Source organism: Apus apus, chromosome 23 (genome assembly GCF_020740795.1).
Source record: "Apus apus isolate bApuApu2 chromosome 23, bApuApu2.pri.cur, whole genome shotgun sequence".
Lineage (NCBI taxonomy): Eukaryota > Metazoa > Chordata > Aves > Apodiformes > Apodidae > Apus > Apus apus.
In genome coordinates, this window is record NC_067304.1 from 6203973 (window position 1) to 6227795 (window position 23823).

Genomic DNA, 23823 nt, shown 5'->3' on the forward strand with positions numbered 1-23823 from the left:
ATCCTGGAGCCCATCACAGCCTGACCCAGAGGTCCCCTTCCCAGTACCGTGTCACCTCCAAGACCTGCACACCCAGGTGAACACCCAGGAATGTGGTGCCTCCCTTCCCCACCAGAGCAGGGCACAGAGAACTCAGTCTCCACTCTCTGAATGAAAACAATCCACAAAAGAGAAAAGCCCATGAAATGCCAACAGCAGAGACCCCAGCCTGCTATCCTGTCTGCCTTGATGGGTCTGCTGAACAATGCCCAGCCTTCCGCACGGGGCTGGAAACACCAGCCTACTCCACGCAAGTGCTTTCTGAAGCTGTAATGCAAGGTTCCATCTGGGCTCTCAGACAAAAGAACAGCACCCTACCAGCACCAGCTTCATGTCGCTGCAGTTTTCAGAAGTATAATTGGATTATAATCAAGCGCGAGTTTCTATTCCCAGTTTCTCTCGAGCTGGGGAAGCTGCTCCCTGAGCTGCAGCAACAGGAATGGGAAGGAAAGAGCAGACTGAGCCGAGCTGGGTGGAGGGGAGGGGGCGGACAAGGGCTCCAGCAATACCAGAAGGACTTTGCTGGATAATGAGCTTTGCAATCCCAGTAAATAATTAGGCAGGCTGGGAAGCGGCAACAGTGAGAGGTTACCCATTGCAGACTAATGCCCTCTCACCTCCAGGGTGCGGAAAGGACCAGCCAGCCAGGGACCACACGGGACGAGGGAGCTCTCAGATAACGTTGGTCTTCACCAGCCACCAGTTTGTGAGGAATGAAGGAAGGAGAGCTTAAAGCCAGCGGCAGCTGGGCCACCAGCTCTCCCTGTCCCACAGCCGCAGCCGGCAGAAGCAGGGCAGGGGTAGGAGACCTCTCCCCAAATTCGTATGAAGAGGTGTGAGCCCCAGATGCCCCAGGGGAGGAAGACAATGGTCCTCCCTGGGGAGATCATCGCTCCAAGGAGTGCCTGTCAAGAACAGCAGCTCTGCCCCGTCCCCCATGGCCTCTGCCTTCATGCCCCCCCGCAGCTCCGGGGGCCGTACTAAGACCCCCCGCCGGCCCTGCCGCGGAGCAGCCGGCTTCCCCGCACAGGGGCCCGCGGGAGCGCAGCCAGCGCTGCTGCTCCTGCCCTCACGCGGGCAGGGTGGGCTGGGAGGGCCGCGGGACGGGGGGCACAGGCAGCCGGCGGCCCCCCAGGCGGGGCGCGGAGCCCCGCGCAGCCCCGCGGAGCGCGGCCGGCGGTTTCTCACCCTGCAGTGACCCCTGGTGGGGGGGAGGGCAGGAGGGGCCGCCCCAGTCCCGGTCCCGGCCCCGAGCATCCCGCCGCGCCGCTGCGCCCCTTCCCCGGGCGGGGCCCGACGGGGCGGCCGCGGCCGCCGGTTCCGCGCAGCGTCCCCGGGGATGCGAAAGTGGCGGCGGGAGCAGGGCCGGTGCCCGACGGCGAGGGCAGGAGCTCGGAGGGGGTGGGAAGTAGCCCGGAGGGGGGGCAGGAGCCCGGGGGGGGCTGTCCGACCTGCCCTCGGGGAGGTGGGGGGTCGGTCCGACCGGAGCGGCGGCTCCGCGCCTCTGACTCTGCCCAATGAGAGCCCGCAGCACGGCGGGCGCTGTCAATATTTGGCCGCGGCCCCCGAGCTCCCAGTCCCAGAGCGTCCTCGCCCTCCGCGCAAGGCCCCTCCATGGCCCGGCCCGGCCCCGCTGCCCGCCCCGCGCCGCTCGGGGGGCGCCGGCCCCGCTGAGCGCCCCGGTCCAGGACCCCCAGGGAAGCCCCGCCGCCCAGCCCAGCCCGGCCCGGCCCGGCCCTGCCCGCCGCCCCCCGCCCAGCAGTATGCGCCTGGCAGCGGGGGCCCAGCCGGGGCTCGCTCAGCAGCGCGGAGCCGGCAGCCGCGCCGCGGGGCCGTGACGGGCAGTGCCCCCGAGGGGAGCGCGGGCAGGACCCCATTTCTCGGTCATTTCTCCGTCTGGACGCCGCCCCGGAGAGATATGCTCAGCCCAAACCGCCTGGAAGCGTCTCCTGGGATTGCCTTGGCCCCCAGGCGTGCGGAGTGCGGAGCCTTCCCTCGGACGGCGAGCGCGGCCCCCCGGCTTTGCCTCCCCCTCGTCCTCCTCCTGCTCGCCCTGACACCCCGCGCCGACTCTTCGTGGTGGTGAGTCCACGCCCCGAAGGTCCCTGGGCTCCGGGATGGGGACGGGTCTGGGGAAGCGCGGCCAGAGCAGCGGCGGCGAGAGGGCAGCGAGTGCCGCAGAGCCGGAGCCCGACGTGCGGGCGGGTCGGCGGGGAGCGGCCGCGGCGGCGCGGGCGCATCGCGGGTCCCGGTCCCGGTGGGAGCCCCGCGGCAGGACGGGCTCGGCGCTCCCCCGGCTCCACCTGCGCGGCTCTGGCGGCGGCGATGCGAGCTCCCGGGGAAGGGCGGTGGACGGGGAATGGCAGCTGCCCGCCCCAACCTGCCGCGGGGCTGGGACCGGGGCTTTCCCGGGACGCAGGCGCCCAAAAGCGCCGTCGCCACCCGCTTATCCCTGAGGCCGGTCTGTTGCAGACCCTCCCGAAACCGTCCCTCCCCGGGCACCGGCAGGGAGCCGGTTTGGTCCCTCAGCAGGGTTTAGACCTGGGAAGCGGCAGCAACGAGCAGCTCCCCCGATCCACCCTCCGCAATCCTGGGATCCCTCTGGAGCTGCGGCATCCCTGCGGGCTGCTGTGCTGCCCCGCGCACTTGCGGTACAGCTTCTCGTAAGCCGCGCGTAGCTGTTCTGCACCGTTTTGGTAAGGCGAGGCTCTGCAACAGATCGAAATGATGCCACGGCAAATGCCAGCCTGCTAGAAATTAATGTCCACCTGTCCCGATTCCTCTAACAATGAAAATTCACGCCTGCAGAATGAGAGTAATTAGGATAACAAGGTCTGTAAAGTTTTCCAATCGATCCCGTGCTGCTTCAGTAGTTCAGCAGCACTGAAGAAAACAAAAACAAAACCACAACAAACTTCGCTGCAGAAAAGTTCTCCCCACCCTATAAAAGTCCTCTCTAATCTTGTGGAAAACACTGTTTTCCACGCCAATCTCATCATCATTAGCACATCACAGTAGATGAAGCAGAACTTAATCAAATTCAACCCATCTGCCACTGAAAGAGAACGGTGGCTTCTGGAATTCCTCCACTACTGTGGAGCATGTTGTGAGGGCACGGGAGCCCTTCATAGTCGTGCCGATAACACAGGTATTCCTGGGTTTTGAGAGCACGTCTGGGCGTGTGGCTGTCCTGGCCATGCTGGCATCCCTGGCAGAGCCATTCCAGGGTGAGGAAGGTGAACAAGAAAGCTGCGGGGCTGGGAGGGAGAGGGGAGCCCAGGGGACCAGCTGCTGGGCAGCAGGTCTGCAACCAGGCACAAAAGGTGAATGGTGTGAGGAGCAACTTCTTCCAGCGGGCTTAGGGGGGCACGTAGAATGCAAACCAGCAAGGGCAGTGCCTTTCCCGGCCATGCTCAGGGGAGAGCTCCTGCAGCCTGATTCGGTTCCACGGGAACTGAAATCACCGGGAGAGAAAATGCGTCACCACAGGCGAGTGTCAGGTTGATACAAGCGCTGCCGGCGCCAGACCTGCCCCCAGCCCCGGGCAGGCGAGGGCAGGGCGGCGGCTCTGCCCAAGGTGATGGTGCTGCTACCCCAAAAGCCGAGGAAGGAGGAAAGAGTCCTAGGGCAGCACTGAAGTTAGAATATTTAACTTCACTGTCGAAGAGGCAAGAGAAAGGGAGGCTTGTTAGAGCCGAGGAAAGGTGCCTGGGGTGAAGTAGCTGGGAAAAGAGGTATGAGCAGTCAGAGCATCGCCTACCCAGAGCAGAGCAGTCTAGTAGCACACGTGGATGCTGGCTGAAGGGTGAAAATCCTTTCTTTAGGAGGAGTGTGAAAAGCACCTCTTTTCCTTGCTGTTGTACCTCACTTCTCCCCACGATGACTCCGCCGCGGTGTCTGCCCTAATTCCAGGCGCACGTCGCTTCCCAACAAGCAGGAGGAAAACCAGCCACATTTTAAGCCTCAGTAGCTGTGGCTTATTTGCAGGAAGTTAGATTTAGCTCCCACAGCACTTTGTGTTCTCAGCTTGCAGACCAGCTCCCTGGCTGGCAGTTTCTGGTTCAAGGGAGAGTGATGAGTGGGGCAGGGCCAGGGTGGCTGGGGCAGGAGCCCAGGCTGGGGTGGACAGGGCTGGGGGCTCCCACCAGCTCCTCAGCCTTGGTGCAGCCAGTCACAACGCCTTTGAACATTTCCAGCAAGCAGAATTGGCCCCAGAGACGTTAACTACATGGCCTTTACACAAAAAAAAACACCCAAAAAAATAGCAATAAATACGCTGAACTCTAAAGTTCACATTTTAAATGGTACTTTCTCCTCTGTAGACCAGAACATTCCTATGAAAAGCTTTCGTTGAAGCAAGCACTGTTCTGCTGGACGTGTCAGTTCTGATAAAATAGCATGTTTAGATGACATTGTGCTTTACTGAAAACGGTTTCAGCCAGCTGTAGTTTGGGAAAAAATTATTCAGTGATTTACATAGGTTTCCAAGCACATCTTTAGCACTACTGATATTGCAGTAAATACATTTGGTGGTGCATCATCGTTCCTTATTTTTATTATTATTGCCAAATTCTTCTAGGGATTCACACACAATAAACTTGTGGAACTAGAGGAAATGCTTCTCATGTTCAGAGTCGACTTTTAAAGCAGATTAACAGGAAAAAAAATGGGTCAGTTCTGATCACAGTACATGGAAAGGAAATATCAACCAAATGTTTCTTCTAAACAACTGCAAATTATTAATTTTGCGTGACGTCAGGCACAGCCCGCGCCGCCTCACAAAAACGCCAGGAATTGGTGAACTTTGGTGCTTGAAAAAGCATCTCTGGGTGCGTGTGTGTGTGTGTGTGTATGTGCTTGGAGCACATAGCAGCAAGAGGAGTGTTGGCGCAGGCAGAGGGGACAGGCTCGGGCTGGTGGCGGGGCCGGCGCAGCCGCGGTTGGCGACGGGCACTGGCCCCACAGCACCCATGCAGAAATGCTCCCAAGCCCTAACACGTTACTTAGCAACAAAATACCAGCTGAAACACAGACAGAAATTAAGAAGGAATGCAACGGGAAAATCCCTAAATCCCGTTTACACTTGAGTGGGCTGGGGCAGGGCAAGCAGCATCGTCCAGGGTGGGCAGCTCTGGCCTGGCAGGGCCGTGCCCTGCGCTGCGAGAGGACATCGGGCCCCAAAGGCGGCCTCCGAAATTCCTTCCGAAAGATTTGGAAGATTAGACAAATGTTGCTTATAAACATCAACTGTGCAATAAACAAACTTGGTGTAAATAACTAAGTAGAGTTTACTTGCCGTTGAGAGCCCCGCTAGCTGCTCTGGTGTGGAAAGCCATTTTAGACTGAAGGTTTGGTTAAAGAAAAATGTACACAAAGCCGTAAGCACACACCCCTGCACCCCACCCTCACACATACCCGCTCGCCTGCAGGCCCACATGAACCCCCCCAAGCCCCCGGTGCACCAAATCCTCGTTAACTTGTTTATTGCTAACCACAGCCCTTGGAAACTACAAATATTTAATTTCATCTGGCATTGGAGCAGATGGGAGGCATCAGGCTCCCAAAGAGATAAAACAAATCTGTGGAAGGAAGACTAACGCAAGCTTGGGCGCGGGTTGGGAAGTGTGCAGGAGTCTGGTGGCCACATTGGGCTCCTCCAGGCATCGGGGGATCATGGGGGTCCTGGGGAGCTGCTGCTCCCCCGGGCAGAATGCCTGGTCAGGCACTGCTAAGGATGCTCCAGGTGCTGTGCTCCAGCTCCCTTCCTGGGCAGAGAAGATGCCCCAAGGGCAGATGGTGAGGCAGGGCTGCCCATCACGCCTCTGTGCCAGAGCAACCCGAGGAGCCAGGGTCAGGCCCTTCCCGAGGGCTTCCCCACCTGTAGGCAGCTGGAGAAGAGGATGATCCCACCAGGACAGGTAGGGAGGAGCAGTGCTCCTGCAGTTGTGCCTCTCCAGCATTTGCTATGTGTTTCCATCATGACACCAGTGCTGGGTCCTGGTCCAGACAGAGCAGATGGGCACAAAGTGATGGAAAAGTGGAGCCACACATGTGCGTGGGTACAGGAGAGAGAGGCTCATTTAAACAGGCATCACACTGAGGTGTGTGGGAGGGGAAATAGCATCAATAGGAATGTTTGAAATTAAGCCAAGGGGAGGACAGCTGCCTGGCGAGCACCAGGCAGGGCTGTGACCCCTGGGTGCAGGGGGGCCACTGCCTCCCCTCCGTGGGGGTCCCCCCAGGGCAGACCCACACAGCCCCACCAGGGCTTCCCTGGCAGGGGTCTCACAGCTCACGTGGAGGCTCCGACAGCAGCATGTCCATAGCTCCCGATGGCATCCCGCACGGCGGGTGAACCTTTCCCTCCTCACCCGCCTGGTCTCAGCCCAGGACTGTCACAGACAAGGTGCCAGAGACTCCCCCACAGTGCCCAGGGCATGGGGACCGCCAGGGTCCCTTTGGGTTGTCACAGAACACTTTGCATGGCAATAAAAGCAGGAGGTCAGGGACCAGGAAGTCTTTATCCTGAGGCCTCCGCAGCTCCCGCTGCACAGGCAGCCCCGCTTTGAAAAATAAGTTTTAAAGTAACGTCAGACTGACAGAGAATGAACCCTGTGGCCTTTGCAGCAGCCCTGGTGTTCCTGGTTGGGGTTCATTGAACAGATGGGTTCTCTCAGTCACTCTGTGCCGTTATAATAATCCTAATTGTGTTTCTTAGTCCATTTTTCATTAGGGTCACTTTCACCTATAGGAAATCTTTCTTACAAAGAAATGCAGAAGAAAAAACCCTTCTGGTCTTCCAAACTCATTAGCTGTGTCTATTACTAATAGAGATTCCAGCAGTGCCTGCAGTCCACTGTGAGGAGGTCCGTGCTGGGTGAGGTCCTGAAGAAACACACCAGTGCTGCTTTGGGCAACTCATGCCCAGCACACAAGATATGCCACACTAGAACCATCCCTCCTGCCTTACCTCCAGAGACTGTCTTACTTACACCCCTTAGCAAATACTTCAAGATTTTGAAAGGGAAAAAAATACCATACTTCAGGATAAAGCATGTTTTTGATGAGCATTTTGTATTATATTCATAAGTTGCCAACAATGCCTCAAGGAGCAGCTCTCACCCAACACTGAGCAAGACTTTGCCACCATAGCAGGGGCACTGGAGCCCTTTTCTCCAAGTGCTTTCATACTCCCAGCCCTGCCCGGGCTCTGCAGCAGCCTGAGCTGTCAGGAATTGCTGCTCACCCCCTACATGTCTTGCAAACACCACATCTCACCTTACAACACCACAAACAGAACAGGCCACAACTTCCAGGTCCCCCTCAATACAAGGTGCCAGCAGCAAACCCAAACCCTCCCACCTCAGCTGAGCGGACAGCAGGGCAGGGTGATCAGCTAGGTCCTGCTCCCCAGGACCTCAGTGTCTGCTGGGCATTCCTGCCCTTCCCCAGAAACTGCATCCCACAGACTGCAGGGAGACTGCAGCAAGGGAACCCCAGCAAGAGCCCAGCGGCACACAACTGGGAACAGGAGCAACAAGAAACAGAAGGATCATGCTGCAGGAACTATGTGCCTTGAATGGCACTGGTAGTGGCTCAGCATGATGATATTAAAAATTATTCAAGTGAGACTAACACTCTCAACATACAGAGTAGTGGCTCTAAGTGAGGAAATTAGGACTATTAATCATTCCAAGGCGTTAACAATTCCAGCAGGCCAGGATGGCCTGGTTCCCAGTGGGGCTTAATAAAATACTCTTAGTTTATAATAATAAAATAATATCTCAAATGTCTATAGCACCTTGCAACCCAAAGTCCTTTGCAGCTGACTATAAATTTGTCTGCCCACAGCCAGGGAGAGCAGAGGAAGGAAAGTGCAGCATCCTTGGGAAGTATGCAAAGAACTGGAGGAGGTGAAATGCTGCCAGGCATGCTGGAATTTGCTCTTTATCAGGCAAAGAGGCAGGGATGTTGGATTCGATCCTATCTGAACAAGGTGTCTCCAATAGCTGCCTAGGGCTTTCTAGCCTCCCACCTAAAGATTGTATGTTGATTCTATGGGGTGGGAAGAGAGCAGAAGCCAAGTTTGGCTCCCAAGGTGATCTTCCAGGACTATCACAGTGGTTACAGGAGTGATGGGGAGGTGAGCGAGTTCTCCCATGGGAAGGACTCCAAGTGCCTCCAATAGCACTAAGAAGCCAGACCATGCTCCCCCCTCAACCTCGGCAGCAGAGCCCTGGGAGCAGGAGTCAGCAGTGACCACGCTCTGCAGAACGACCTTTTGATATCAAGCAATACCCAAATAGGTGTGTCAATACCATAAAAACCAGTATAAAATGCAATATTAAATACAGCAGTGCATCTGGGATAATTTCATTAGAATTAGGGACTGACTGAATTAGGGACTGAATTAGGGACTAACATACTTCTCAACAAGAGTGTGGCGTCGTGGCGAAGTGACAAACGAGAACAAGTTCCAATTCCACTGAAGTCCATCCCTTCCCGTGAAATCCTTTCCTTCCTTCAAAATCACTTTTTCCAAGAGACATTTTCCACCCAGCATCTCCTGATAAGTCCAGATGACAAACATGACCCCAGCTGAGCCTGCCCCAGCCTCAGGTCTCACCAGTCCCCCAGTGCAGGCGGCAGCCGATCCCACCGTCCTGCAGAGCTGGGATGAGCGGTCGGCAGCCCCGCTCCTCAGGAGCCATGACCAGAGCACCCCGTGCCTGGGCAAAGAGCAACAGTGCCCAACAACAAGACACCACCCAAAGAGGAAATATGGAGCCTTCCCAGCAGCCCCAAGGCCTGCAGCCCCACAGTGGCTGGTGGGTCTTTGCCTGCTCCCACCCCAGCCCTATGCAGAGCACGTGGCAGCCGGGCACGGCGCAGCAGTATGAGGAGCAGGGCTGTGCCCCTGCCAGGATGTGCCCCTGCTGGGATGTGCCCCTGCTGGGATGTGCCCCTGCCAGGCTGACTTACCAAGTCCTGGAGAACGCTGCTCCACTGGGGGCTGGAGACACCAGAGCTGGGTGTGCACAGGAGCCTTGCTGCCATCGCCTCTTCAGGACTGGAGAGCTGCCCCTAAACCACTGGGTCAGCCCATTTTAGCAGTTAAACAGAACTGCCAACAGCTCTGTTACAAAAAAAAAATAATAATTAAAAAAAAAATCCAGAGGTGCCCAGGTCTGTATTGCAGGGGGCTGGTTGTCTATGACAAAAAGAAAACTGAAATCCCCTTTGCAGCATCCTACTGCTTTGGTCTCCAGAGTTAGGGTTCCCTCTGACCACTGGCTTTGCAGAGCAGCCCCAAGCTCCTGTGAATACAGACTGGTGCTCCCGGGATCCAGAGAGACCCCTCAGCAGCCACACAGCCAGGCTTAGGTTGACAAGTTTGGGGCAGGCTGGCTCAGGCTGCCCACAGGTCTCCTTTCTCACCTGCCCATTGCTAAGGTGTCCCAGGCTCTGGCCACGCTCCTCATCTCCCACTGCTGCAGCAGGACACGCTGCTTTCCCAAGTCTGTGGTCTTTCCTGTGAAGGAGCTCAGCAACTGGGGAGCTGCATATACTGTGTCGGGGCCAAAAGCACAGTTTATTGATCCAGGAAAGGACTCCAGCACAGTGAAGATGGAGAAGGAGTGAGGCACGCTGGGATCTGATTCTTGGGACAAGATGCAGCAGATCCTGGGAACTGGCAGCCCATACACGACTGTGGGGATCCCCTCCTCACCTGGAGGGCAGAGAACTGACATGGAAGGAAGCTCTGACTGCTGAGACCTTCATCAACACAGCCTGAGCTGAGGGCAGAGACATGTCATGGGCCACACAGTTCTGTGAGAACACCCTGAGGAGACTGCAAGTCCTTCGGGAAGCAGGCTGGCTCTCGTGGGAAGCACAGGAGCAGGACACATCCAGCACGGAGGCAGGCTGTGGAAGGGGGTTAGTGCAAAATACACGCTGCCAAGTAAATAGATGCGTCTGCCTCTGATTTGCATGTTTATCTTAGAAGCAATTTAGGTTTCTCCTTGTTTACAAGAGCCGAAGTCAGCAGACTCTCAGAACAAGAACAGAGCAGGGAGCCAACATGTGACAGTTGTCTCCTGTTCCCCGGCGCTCGCGGGCGGTTGGGAAAGAGCTGGTCCCGCGGCGCGTCCGGCGAGGTTTGGTGGCAGAGCTGGGGGCTGGGGGCAGCGAGGAGAGCGGGGCCCGAGACCACTCACCTTGTCACATGAGGTCACCGGGCTCTGCTGCCGCACAAGCTGCTCCATGCAGGGAACAGGGAAGGGAGGCGAGGGCCCAGTGCCACGCGTGGTGGCACAGCCTTTCCCGCAGCTCTGCGTCCCACAGCCATTCCTGGCAGCTGGACTCCAGGAGCAAATGGGAAGCATGGCAAGCTCGTGCTCACACGCTGAGCTGCAAGAAGGAAACGCTGCAGCATCCCGCAGGCACGGGCACCAGCAAAGAGCTCTGCTCTCAGCAGGGGCTCCACAGGCTCTATGGACACTGGGAGAGGACCTCATGAACCATTTGAGAAGGTGGGGGATCATTATCCTCACATGCACTTAATTATTACCTCCCTCACAGCTCCCTCAGGCTGCTCCTTGCCTCTCTCCTGCCAACCATACACAAACCCAGGCCCAAGCAGCCTCCAGCATTGGGAGCAGTTCCCTCTCACAGACTTTTTTGAACTCAGGGCTTGAATTGGTTGTTGTTTTATTCTGCTGTAAAAATGCAGATTCCCCAAGAGTACAGCATTTCACAGAAATTTGCCACTTCCAGCACAACTTCGTTTTTTAGAAATTAAGTTCTGATAAGGCAGCTGGCAACTTCTCAGAACACCCATTGTCTTTCCTATTTCAGTGTTTTCAAAATGTCATAGGTTTTTAGAAATTAAATCAGAAGGGATGCTTTAATCAATCCAAAACAAATGTTTGGGTTTTCTCCCTCCCAAGATTCTGCTTGGCAGAATTTTCTGATGTTCCTCATCTCACTCCATTTCAGAGTAACTGAACCCAACTGGAGCATTTCTCATGAAATGGAAGGTCTCGGTCTCACCAAGGTAACTGCAGCCATTCCAAGACCCTGCCCAACAGTGCAGCAATCGTGGGGCAGATTTTGGTACCTAATCTCCCATGGAGGTCGGGACATACTGCAGCAAACACGCTGCTTGTTTGCAGGGACAGGCAGAGGAAGCTGCAGGCACCAACCCTAGGCCCTGCGTGGAGGTTCTCCCTTGCTGGTCACTGCCCTTCACCCTGCTTGCCTTCCACTTTCTCCTGCTGATAATGTTTGCTCTGATCTAGGTATTTGGCAGGAGAATTAATGAGAAGTAATTAGCTCACAGTGTGAAAAAGGGAGTGTCTGGTGTTTATCTTGTCTGGAGGGTTTTCCTTGATCCCAGCCTCCCAGGGGATGGCATTTGCCGGTGCTTTATCTGCCAGCTCTTCCATCCTGGGGGCAGGTCCCTGTCTCCCTAAGGCCAGCCCTGCCCACAGCCCCCAGACCAGCCCCATGGCTCAGCAGCTGGAGTTGGGCCGGAAATGGGATCCCCGCAAGGTCCATCAAAGAAGGTTTTACCTTTCCCAGCATGACTCCTCCAGCGAAGGGCAGCTTTGGCTACTCTGCAGCCTCCTCCCAGCTCTCACAGCACAGACAAGGACACACCAGCCCTACCCATCCTTGCTGGGACCCAACAGGACCAAATCAGGGCCAGGACTCCTGGCCACACTACCCCACAGGAGCTCTGCGGGGTCACAACTAGTGCCAGCTGCTGGGGATGCTCACCTGCCCCACAGGAAGGGACTGGCTGCTCTCGCAGCCCAGCACGAGCCAACTCTTGGTAGCTTTTCTTTCCTAAACAGCTTCCACCATCTCCCTCATCCCACTCCTGCAGGATGGAAGGATGAGAGCAAGCCTGTGAACATAATGCTGCAGGCCCTCAGAGTCGGGGCTTGCAAAGCCGTGGGGAGCCGGGTTTATTATCCTCAGCCCCAGCCTGAGATGACCTTGTGCTTTTGCCAGCATTTAAACAAAATATTTTAAAAGATGGAAGAGATCCCATTGCTTTGTGTGCTCACAGGGCTTTCCTGAGCCTGGGGCTGGTAGAAGTAACAGAGAATGGCCAGAGAGAGACAATGAAATATTGCCCAAGCTTATTGCTCTCTATTATTATTAAAGGGAGGTTCTTCATTCCAGTCTGGGGGGTTGAAAAATTTGAATCCCACCCAAACCTCATCCCTTCCAGACAGAATCACAGCTCCATGCTCTGTGACAAGCATCATCCTGCAGCAGCAGCAGCCGCTGCCTGGCTGGGGCGCGGGCGGCGCAGGCAGGGTCTGACTGGGATGGAAAATTCCACGTTGCCGCCGCTGTCCGGTGCGAGGCTGCAGGGCAGAGCTCGGGGTCCCTCCCCTGTGCCTGTGGAAAGCTGCCTGTGGGGTCAGCCAGGCTCTACCAGACTGTTGTTTGCACGTTGCTCTTCCTCTCCGAGCTCGCACCCGCTCCAGGGAGGGGACTGGGGTGCAGGCAAGGTACAGGCAGGACAGGAGACACAGGGTAGTTTTCCGAGTTTTCCAGCTTCAGGGTGTGACCATAAAAGTTCAGCAGTGCAAGCGATGCACAAAGACAGCCAGGGGACAACAGCGTGAGCAAGGACAGCAGCAACAAGAGGTGACGCCTGCTCCTCTTTCTCCCCCACCGGAGCGTGGCCGTCCTGTGGGGGAGAGGGGCCCAGCGGCCCCTGCTCCCTGCCACAGCGATGCACACACGGAGCAGAGCTTCCCCCTGCCCTGGGCTGCTGTGGCTGAGGATTATTTTGTTAAACACAAAGCCCAAAGCCCAGCGGCTGTGATGGCTCAGCAGTGCCCCGTCCCTGCATCCTGCCTGTCTGAACCGCAGCCAGCGCCGCGCTCCCGGCTGGCCCGCGCCCAGGGGATGCTTCCAGCAGGGCAGGCAGCACATCGCACGGCTGGAAAGAGGGAAGGGTGGGCTTCAAATAGAAGGGCCCTGCAGGTGGGTGAGGCCCAGGGGAGCCCGAGTCCTGCACCACCCCCCTCTGCAGGCAGCGCAGTAACACCACACCGTTCCTCCCGCAGGTACATCGGGGCGCTGGGCGCCAGGGTGATCTGCGACAACATCCCCGGGCTGGTGAACAAGCAGCGGCAGCTGTGCCAGAGGTATCCCGACATCATGCAGTCGGTCGGGGAGGGAGCCAAGGAGTGGATCCGGGAATGCCAGCACCAGTTCCGGCACCACCGCTGGAACTGCAGCACCCTGGACCGGGATCACACAGTCTTCGGCCGGGTCATGCTGAGAAGTAAGTTCTGCCCCGTCCCCTTCCCACTGCCACGTGCCTTGTCTCCCTGGGAGAGTCTGTCCTCCTGCTGAGCTGCCGTGCCCGGTGGCTTGGATTACTCCCTTAGGAGAGCTTTGCCTTTCCCTGTAAATTAATCAAGCAGTAATGGGAGCAGACCACTGCATTTGAAATAGCTGCATCAGATGAGATGGAGCAGGGAGAGCACTGGGGGAGAAGGGGGAAGGAGGAGACACCTCCGGAGAACGGGCTTATATGTAAACAGTAATGGGATATATAAATATTTGGAGAGCAGGGTTGGCCAGGACTCAGCAGTGCACGTGGGAACTGGCTGTTCCCTTGCATGGCAAGAGGGACGAGGCAGAGCCACAGCTCCATCCTCGCTGCCTGCTCCAAGGTGGAGGAGGACCACGGCTGTGGGCAGACATCAGCCCTGCACCAAGGGCTGGGCACAGACCCTGCCTGGGAGGGACCTGCCCACTCCAGGAGAGGGATGGATACAGCAAAAGCAGGAACATGCCCAAGGAGCAAAGAAGAGAGGTGCGATGGGGACAAGGACGGGGCAGTTCTAGAGCAGAAGCAGCATCGCAGGCTCCAGCTGCCCCTGGTGCTGTGGGACAGATGCTGCTGTGCCCCCTGCTGCGACGTGCTGGGGCACATCCAGCCACGCAGCCTCCAAATCAAAGGCAGCTGGGAAGAGCCTTTCCATGCTCGGGGAGCAGCTCATCTGGAAGACATGTGGGCGCCCGCTGAGGGAGCGGGGGCTTGCTCCCAGCTGGTGGGGGGATGGGGCAGCTGCCCAGCAGGGCAGATCAGCAGCAGAGCCTGCAGCCAGACCCCTGGAGAGGAGCTGGCTGGAGGGAAGGGGGCTGTAAGCACCGGGACGCAGCACTCACCCTGCCTGGTCTCAGCCTCTGCATCTTCACGATGGCACCTTTACTGCTGCCCGCATCCTCTCCTGGCAAAGGATAGGGAATGATGAAAGCTCCTTGCACAGCCCCATCCTGCGAGGCCCAAAGAGAGCTCTGCCTTTGAAGTTGCTTTCAAAGGCTCTCAAAATGAAGACAAACATGGTTTTGATTTGCAGCTTCTTTTACAGCATTATAAAAACAGCTGCGAACTTGAACCAGAGACGTAAAATAGCAGGCAGCACGCTGTGCTGTGCGGGGAAAGCCGAGCCCGGCCGGAGCTGCCGCCAGCTCCCGCGCTCAGCATCACCCTGGGAGGGAGGGAGGCAGCTCCAGATGAAGGTGCTGGGGCTGGTCCCACGGTCTCAGCACCAACGGGCACCCACTGGGCCCCTGAGCCACAAGCCAGTGAGGGGAACTGTGCAGACAGCCCTGAGAGCAGCTCAGCACTCCAGGCTGCTGAGCCTTGAAGCTCAGTGTGAAATACCCCTTAGCCTCAAAGGTGCCAGGGAGGCTGGACTCAGCTTACCTGTGTGCAGGACAGTCTTGCCCCGAGCCACAGAGGTGCTGCTGCTCAGTGTCCCACTCCCACGTGGGCCATGGAGCCTGGCACAGCCTGGCATGCTCACTCCCTGTCCCCATCTGTCCCCACGCAGGCAGCAGGGAGGCCGCCTTCGTCTACGCCATCTCCTCGGCCGGAGTGGTCTACGCCATCACGCGGGCGTGCAGCCAAGGGGACCTGAAGGCCTGCAGCTGCGACCCCCTCAAGAGGGGCCGCGCCAAGGACGAGCGCGGGGAGTTCGACTGGGGCGGCTGCAGCGACAACATCAACTACGGGATCCGGTTTGCCAAAGCCTTCGTGGATGCCAAGGAGAAGAAAGTGAAGGATGCCCGGGCACTGATGAACCTGCACAACAATCGCTGCGGGAGGATGGTGAGTGCAGCCTGTGCCTGGCCAGCTGTGCCCCTGGCCCCTCCGTGGGGCAGCAGGAGCAGCTGGAGCAGGGGAGTGGGACCCTGGGTGGCTGTGGAGGGCAGGTCCTGCTGCAGGCAGGGGGCAGGACTACCCTGCCCTCCCAGTGCCCTCTGGACACTCTGCCAGGGAATGGCCCCCTGGGGATGGCAGGACCCTGCTTACCTTGCCCCAGCACTTGTCCTTGCTGATGCTGGCATCAGTGACAGAGGGAACGTGTCCTCCACAGGCAGCTCCCCTCTCCCGTTAGGAGCCAGTCCCCCACTGACAAGGGTTGGTAAGATGTACCAGGGCTGAGCAGCCCCAGGTGTGATACTCGATGCCCAGGGTGACCCCCAGTCCTCACAGCATCCCTCTTCCCACAGGCAGTGAAGCGCTTCCTGAAGCTGGAGTGCAAGTGCCACGGGGTCAGCGGCTCCTGCACACTAAGGACTTGTTGGCTGGCAATGTCAGATTTTCGAAAAACAGGGGATTACCTAAGGAAGAAATACAACGGGGCCATCCAGGTGACAATGAACCAGGATGGCACTGGCTTCATGGTGGCCAACAAGAACTTCAGGAAGCCCACAAAAACAGATCTGGTGTATTTTGAGAACTCACCTGATTACTGCGTGATGGACAAGTCAGCAGGTAAAAACCAAAGCTCCAGTCGTTGCCCAAAAGCAGCTCTTCCTCCCCACCTGGCAGCAGCTCCCAACTAGCCCAGCCTGGCAAGGCTGCTCTGGTACATCAGCTCCCCACCAAAGCCCAGTCCCACAGCAGGGAGAGGGTGTCATGTTCTGGAGAGTCACCCAGGGTGTCAGTGCTCTCTGCCTGTCAGTACTCATGCCTGTGTGGACAGCATTGGGTTTGGCCAGAATCCCCAGACTTTACACCAAACCCATCAGGCCTCTTGTAATGACTGCAGGGCAGCATTTCCATGGAGCCTTTATCCCACAGGGCAAAGCTCCCTGAGCGAGCAGTAAAGAGCCCGTTTGGTGGGGCAGGCTGCCAGCTGCTGCCCTGAGCACAGCCCCGGGCCAGGATGAGAGCTGGGAAGGCGTGGGCGCTGCTCAGCTCCTGCAGGGAACATCAGTGGTTTCCCAGCATGGAGCATCCCAGGTTGGGGCTTGGCAGTCACCATGGGGGGGCTGGGAGGGGCTCAGTGGGGACAGCAGCAAGTGCTCCTGCTGGCCCCTCCGTGAGCCCTTCACCTCAGCAGATGCTGCAGCCCCCCGTGCCCCCCCACAGCAAGCCCAGTCCCTGCCGCCCCTTCCCCTCTGCTGTGTCCACCCAGAAACAAGATCTAATCACTGAGGTACCCGAGGTCGCTGCTGCAGAGGGCAGGTCCCCTCCCTGCCCTGACCCGCTCTCTTCCCCCCGCAGGCTCCCTGGGCACCGCCGGCCGCGTCTGCAGCAAAGCGTCCCGCGGGACGGACGGCTGCGAGGTGATGTGCTGCGGGCGGGGGTACGACACCACCCGCGTCACCCGCGTCACCAAGTGCGAGTGCAAGTTCCACTGGTGCTGCGCCGTGCGCTGCAAGGAGTGCCAGGACACTGTGGACGTGCACACGTGTAAAGCGCCGAAACGGGCCGAGTGGCTGGACCAGACCTGAGGAGACGGGAGCAGGGAGAGACGAGGCCGCTGCCACCCCCCGCAGTTCTTTACAAACCTGTGCCCCGAGGGCCGTGACGTTCTGGGAGCTGTAGTTCAACTGCATGGCTTTTATTTAATTAATTCCGCAAAGCACTAAAGAAAGGACTACATTTCCCAGGAGGTACTGTGGACCCTTCTATTTGCTCAGCAAAACTAATCCCCAACCTAGGAGGGGTCTGCAATCTTTGCTTAAACTGTGAACCTGCCGCGGCCCTTTGTTCTCTCTGCAAAGGGAACGTGCCACTGATACGGACTTGGAGGACCAGTCGTCAGGATGGGATGGGTGAGGAGACCTGCACACACACCCACACCCCCGACAATTTCTGTTGCAGTGAAGTTTCACCAGTGAAAAACACTCGTTCAGAATGATCCACTTTTGCAGAAAGCATTCTTGCTTTTACTCTTTTGCAAGGCCAGGGAAGGGTGCTGAGAATCCCTCAGGCAGCTCCGGGAGCCCCTCGAGCAGACCCGGCCACGCTGCTGACCCTGCTGAGCAAGAGCAGCCTCTACACGAGGCTTCTCCCTGTCTCCCCAGTGAAGGCAACAAGTGGAGCTGTAAATTGGGACTGAAACCTGAACGACTGCACAAAGGGCCACCACTAGATGCTGGCAGCCAGAGGGCTAGAGAAAGCAGACAAAATCTGTGAACTTGCTGGTGGGTTCTGAAGTCAATGGATACAACAGCATCTCTGTAAAACTCTCTTGTATGTTGTGTATACTGCTTATTAAGTCTAAATTCATTATAAACTTATATCAGAAAGTTATGTTCTTTGCTTTTTGAATTCCTACACACCCAGTTGGGCAGAGAGTGGGCATCAGCCCACAGCACTTCTCCTACCTGCAGCTCCTTAAAGCACAGACCTGCCCACCCCAGGAGGTACCTGTTGTTTCCCACAGGGCAGAGCCGTGACACCCAGTGTGCAAACCCCCAGGGGATCCCTCAGCAGCAGCTCCAGGACACCTCAGGACACAGTACTGGGGTCAGCAGGAGGTGCTAGCTTAGCTTCCAAACCTTTCCCATTAAAAAAATCCACCACAAACTCAAACCAACCCCCCAAAACTTAAACTATCAACTAAAATGGAAGCTGATGAGAGGAGGGGCAGGGCAGCTGCAGAGCTGCCAGCAGATACTTTAGAGATCAACCTCCCCTCATCTCTGGAAATTTCCTCCATTCTTTTTTCCCCTGGATGCTTTTCTTAGCATACAGATTCAGAGTCTGGTCAAAAGGGACCAATCCACAGAAACAATGTACAAGTAAGACAGCTGAACCTGCAAACTAAACTGATCCAAGTGAAAAAAAAAATTAATTACCTTACTGGCTGCAGTTCTGAGGGTGAGCTGAAGCTGACAGGGTGTTCCTACCCTTCCCTCCCAGAGCTTAGCAGCCCATTGCCCCAGGCAGGCTGTGATTTCGCCAGGACCGAGGAAAAATGTGGTTGGTTTTCCTAATGTTGATCATCACCGTGCTGATGGGCAGGTGAGGGAGTTTCACACACTCAAAGCAAGTTTTCATGAAAGTTAAAAGTTTCAAATAACAACAGGAAAGGAAAGGACAAGTCAACAGTAATACTCACCTGTAAATACTTTTAAGTGGGGTTTGCTTTCATGCTGCTGTTGCTGCTCAAGGGCTTTGGAAGCTCCCTGAGCAGTCAGGGTTCTCTCCCTGCAGGAGTGAGATGTGTGGACAGAGGAGCTGAGCAGGCTACAGCAGTGATGTCTGAAGGAAGGTCAAAGTGGCAGGGTGGGATTAAGGCAAAGATTCTCGTCATAAGCCAATCATCAGCTACTGCATGGAGAGCATCTCTGAACAGGGATTTTGCCCAGTGGCCCTAGGAAATATTAGTTAAAGTGGTGAGAGAAAATCAGTTTGAAATCTTTGGGAACTGCTCAAAGAATTTAGTCTGCCATGGGCCAGGTTAGAGAACCTTCCTCTGTGCCAGACCACCAAGATTACACATCCAGAAAAAGGACCTTCAGCAGAGCTGCTGCAGAGCCACAGACAAGCAAAAAGGTGATGTTTCAACAGCTCTTAAAACAGTTCCAGGAGTCCCACCTCCCCGCTGCCTAACCCATTTCTTGTAGAATTAAACCATCTCCCTTTTGAATTCCAGCACAAGAGAGCTGAGCAGCACCTTTCTCCCTCTCTGCTCTTGCAGAACTTGCACTCCAGCTGGTGTTTACCTGGGAGGTGCCTGGGTCTCAGCCCAGGCCCTTCGAAGCCCCCTGGCTTTCAAGGAGAGGCAATTTCCCTGAAGATTTGCTCCATCTCAGCTGTGCTGAGGAATGCTGGCAGGTGAGCAGGAGGTCTGAGCCAGGCCAAAGGCATTTCAAGCCTCCTGTAGCACAGCATCCGTCAGCACACGGGCTAATCTGCTGGAAGAGCTCCCTCATTTATCTTCATTACTGCTCCACCTACCATCAATTTACGACAGACTTAAAAAAAATGCTGCCCCCTCAGCAATCAATCCAGGCCTCCTTCCCAGAGCAGGACATGCTCCATGGGCTGGGAGGGACCCAGAGCCTGGGGACTCGAGGTCAGCTGTCAGTAAACATCTCACCCTCTGCAGAGGAGCCCTGGGAGGTGTCTTCCAGCAGAAATGCTGCTCCGTAGCAGATCTGTAGGCTCACCTGATGAATGACACCTTCATCAATGGCTGCTGCCAAAATACATCCTTCCTTTGAATGCTGATGCTCAACATTTTGAAACAAAGGAGAAAACTCCTGAGGACAGGATGGCTTGGGTTTATTGGCTTCCACCCTTCCTGTACCATCAGCAGGATACCAAAACTGGATCCCTTCAGCAGTTTGTACAGTAGTCATAGCTGAGAAGGCAACCATCATATCACTGCTGGGTTGCTGGCAGGATGGGACACGCTGCCCAGCCACCTTCCCCTGCCACAGCACCACAGGGCATGGGAGGAGGAAAAGCCTCTGGGTGCAGGTACCAGTGTCACTGAAGCACCTGGAGGAGCAGTCGTGGAGAAGCCTGATCAGCTTGAGTCTACCCGACAGAAAAGGTGAGTTTCTTCTGCAAAGGGCTATGCAAGACTACACCCTTTTCTAGCTTATTAACAATTAGCAAACGCATGACACCTTCTTGCTTGTGCAGGAAGTCATTCCATCACAGGCTGAAGGAGATTCCAAGTGGTCTGTCTTCCTACCACTGAGCCCTACCGAAGCTCCCCTCAGCACCATCATCCTCAGCCAGCAGATGTTTCACATCCATAAACGTTTATGAAGGCTGCAATCTCGTCAGGGAACACCCAGCTGCTCTCACAAACCCCTCTTAAGTAATCTGCCTAAAATGTGCAAGGAGCCTTTTATGCAGGATCATCTTCTAATTGTCCTCCAGTCAAAAGCATGTCTGAACTCAAGGACAAGGAGCAGAATTGCCTAACGAGCTTAAGTTACCTTCTCCAAAGGAACTGGACACACAGATGATGCTGGAAACATGGTATAAGGGTATTTTCTCTACTAAACCAGAGCAAGGACAGGCCTTAGCCCAGGTGACACGGCCGTTCTCCTTGATAGTTGCAGTATAAGATCAGTGGAGACCTGGAGCCCCAGCAATGCAGAGCATGCACCCTCCTCAGCTCAGCCCCAAGCCCCTCACCCTGCCCTGGGCCCTCTCTGCTCACTAGCACATTCACCCTTGGGCAAAAGTCTTTGCTCCAGCTCCTGTGCAGCAACAGTGCGTTCCTGGGGGCACCTGCTGGGACAGGCCCAGCTCCTGGGGACAGATTTATTGGGGCACTTCACTAACATTTGCATCACCTGCCCAGATGCATGTGGGAACTTTCCCATCCCTTGTTTCTGAGGCTGAGGCACGGAGGGCTGCTCCAAGGAGCAGGAGGGGGGGTCATGCTCTGGAATCTCAGCCGATGAGTCAATGCAGGAGAATGCAATAGTCACATACTGTGTCACACTGGTTTATAACTGATGATAGTCTACAGCCAAAGCAGAAAAGAAATCAGGAGGTTAAGAAGGACCCAAGCTGATGAGGCCAGGGTATGATTGCACAATTCAATTCATCCAGAGTGAAAGGAAAATGTCATTGGGCAGAAACAACCAGAGCGGGAAGATCCCCAATGGAGAAACACACTCATCCTGGTGGCTGCACCCTGAGTGATGCAGTGTGTGGGTGTGTTATCCAGCTTTCCCCAATGACCAGACTCACCGAAGGGCCTACCCAAAAGCACAGTACAATAGTCAAAGCTGGAAAGGAGGAAAATTCCAAGCACATGAGCAGCATCCCTGATCACCATCTTCCTCCTACAGCACTGAGGGCTGGGGGGTGAGGAGGCTCCAGCAAGGGGGGAGGGAGCCAGGAGGATGAAGACAGAGCTGGAAAGTGAAGCTGCCTTCTCTCTCCATCCACCTTATTAAAAGCTGGGTGAACTCAGACCACAGAAGACTGTACACAGAAGCCCACTATAATTGCTACTGTCAGTGTGACCTGACAGTTGGAGATTTTTGACCCACGAGCAGATCAGAATAACTCACACGTCACCTACAGAGCCATGCGGCTGTAACTGCAGAAGAGAGAAGGGAGGATGGAGTGTGTCCCTTTTAACAGGAAAACAGGGTGAGCTGGGTACGACTCAGGGCTGGCAGAGTATAAGCCCCATCTGCTCTCCCTGCCCTTGCCACCAACACTACCCTCTCCTAGGAACACCACACCATTGCACATCTGCTCCCAGCTCCACAGCTGGTCCCATGCTGAAGCCTCAGCACAGCCCCATGTGGCTCCCAACTACACACCCCATATGTTAGTGGTCTGGGAGGTGCATCTCCCTGCCATGTGTCACCCCTGGGCAGGGGGAAGGGCAGCAGTAATTTATGTCTGTACGAGCCCCATATGTATGTCTCCTTCTCTCCAAGGGACTTGCTCTCATATTTAACCTCTTCAGGCTGCTGGCACTGGAGGCAGATGATTCAGTTTGTAGAGAGGTGTAGGCACTTCACTCTCCCCCTCCCCCTGGAATCTTCCTCTCACTTGTGGTCCTTGGGATTCACCCAATGTTTCTCAGAAAAAAAAGAGGACCTCAAGACAAGTATGCATTTAATAAGCAGTGAGACAAATAAGCTCCAGTTATCCTAGCAGAATTACAACACCGGAGAACAATTTTCTGCATTCCTCTGAAGGCCTGAAGGAACCCAATTGCCTGCTCTCAGCCTAAATAGGTACCAGACACCAAGTGCTCCATAAGCAAACAGAGCCCCCAAAGTGCAAAAATGAAATAAGTAAAAAGCTTCACATTACATATAAACCAGCCGTTTGCACCTTGTTATTAATGGTCTTGACTATGACCTTTAAACCCTGCCTTGCTCAGAGTCATGGATCTACGAGCCTTGGCACCCTCACAACAATTCCAGGATGAGGAGCAGGGAATAAACAAGCCCAGCCAGTGCTGGAGGAGATGCAGGAAGGGAACTGGCCTGCGACAAACACAAACAGGGAACAACTCCCTCCAGTGCAACAGCCAGGGCCAGGAGGTGACCATCTCCATGAGGAATTTGTCAACACAGCCTTCAGTGACCAGGGCCTCTGATGCCATGAGAAGTTCTGTTGCCACATACATTCATGCACAAAGCCAGTAACACATGCACCTGTCCCCAGCTCCAAAGACCGAGGGGCTGACAGCACGGTCACTAACTGCCAGAGGGCTCATTCCCCAGAGGACAACTCTCATCTGGTTTGTGAGTCCACATCAACTAGAGCTACCTGAACAGACCCTGTTACCCTCATGCTTGTGTGATCTCTCCAGCTGCATATGCAATTAAAGTCCTAGTCCACAAAGATCATTAGACACTTTTCACTAAAATTAGTGGCAAGATAATTAAATTACTGTGTGAATTTCCATTTCCTAATTGCCTCACAAACAATGGCTTTACTGCATGTGATAACACTTGCCTCTTTCCTTCCCTTCCTGTCCTTCTTGGAGATAGGTTCTAGAGAAGTAGAGATTGGCAGGAAGAAATACAGCATTACTCATCCAGGACAGTCTGATCAAAAGCAAATCTGTTGTGACATGATGAGACACTGTGAGACCCAAAAAAACCAACAAACCAAACCCTCCCCAAGCTCAAATCCTGCCTAAATCAATCAGAGACTAGAGTCACCCTGCTGTACAAATACACATCTTAGCATCATGCTGATTTTCAAGTTCCTTGGCTTTCACTGGCTACTCTGGATGAAATGATAACTTGAGATGTCTCCCAGCACTACCTACAGCCTCGTGGAAAGGCTTTTGCCACCCTGGTGGCTCCAAGGTCACCCTAGTGCATGAGTCAGGGAAATGGCAACAATCCATGCTTATCTGTCCCAAGTCACAGTTGTAAGTTTTTATATATATATATATACACACACACAGAACTTGCACGGATGTGGCCTGATATGGTGTTGCTATGGTATGGATCAGGTGTCAGGACCCTGCTCCCAAGTGGCAAACCAATGTTCCTGCTAGGAAATCACCCTGAGCTCCTCCTTCCTCAAGAATTGCTGGCACTCCTGGAGACAGGAAGATTTTCATTACATCGCCTGCTGCCAGCTATACTTTCAGCACAAGCCCATCCCCTTTCTGTTACTGTTATGTCAGGGGAGGACAGTGAAAGAAAGCAGCTCTTGGGATGATACATGGGAGGCAGAGCTTCATTTATAACCCCACACAAATGCTGGAAAACTTTCAACTTTAAAAAGCATTAGGTTGGTTACCTTACGGGCCCCTGTGGACCAAGAAGTGAAATTACATGGACACAACATATCTATTAATCACCACAGTGATTCCACAGTGAGAAACAGCTACAATTGCATACATTGAACTGGAAAGAAAGTTGTGAAAATCACCTACTAGTAGTTAGGCAACTAAAAAAAGTTTGGTAGTGCCTTTCTGTAGGGCTCCTCTCTTGACTCCTCCATGAACTCAAGTATTTAATTTGGATTGAAGCTCAATT

At 55.3% G+C, this 23823-nt stretch overlaps 1 protein-coding gene across 1 annotated transcript; it reads left to right on the plus strand.

Annotated features, from left to right (window-relative positions):
* Positions 1–1923: 1923 nt before the first annotated feature.
* Positions 1924–17481, plus strand: WNT2B (Wnt family member 2B). Its single transcript, XM_051638805.1, has 5 exons — positions 1924–2121; positions 13134–13354; positions 14916–15193; positions 15598–15862; positions 16598–17481. Exons 1-5 carry the CDS (start codon positions 1958–1960, stop codon positions 16825–16827), a joined length of 1158 nt encoding a protein of 385 aa, XP_051494765.1. The 5' UTR covers positions 1924–1957; the 3' UTR covers positions 16828–17481.
* The last annotated feature ends 6342 nt before the right edge of the window (positions 17482–23823 follow it).

Excerpts from the sequence above, each read along its gene's own strand:
- WNT2B (XM_051638805.1), top strand. The coding sequence starts at position 1,958 with ATGCTCAGCCCAAACCGCCTGGAAGCGTCTCCTGGGATTGCCTTGGCC. Across the intron at positions 13,355-14,915 it reads CGGCCGGGTCATGCTGAGAA|GCAGCAGGGAGGCCGCCTTC; the intron begins GTAAGTTCTGCC and ends GTCCCCACGCAG. Across the intron at positions 15,863-16,597 it reads CGTGATGGACAAGTCAGCAG|GCTCCCTGGGCACCGCCGGC; the intron begins GTAAAAACCAAA and ends TTCCCCCCGCAG.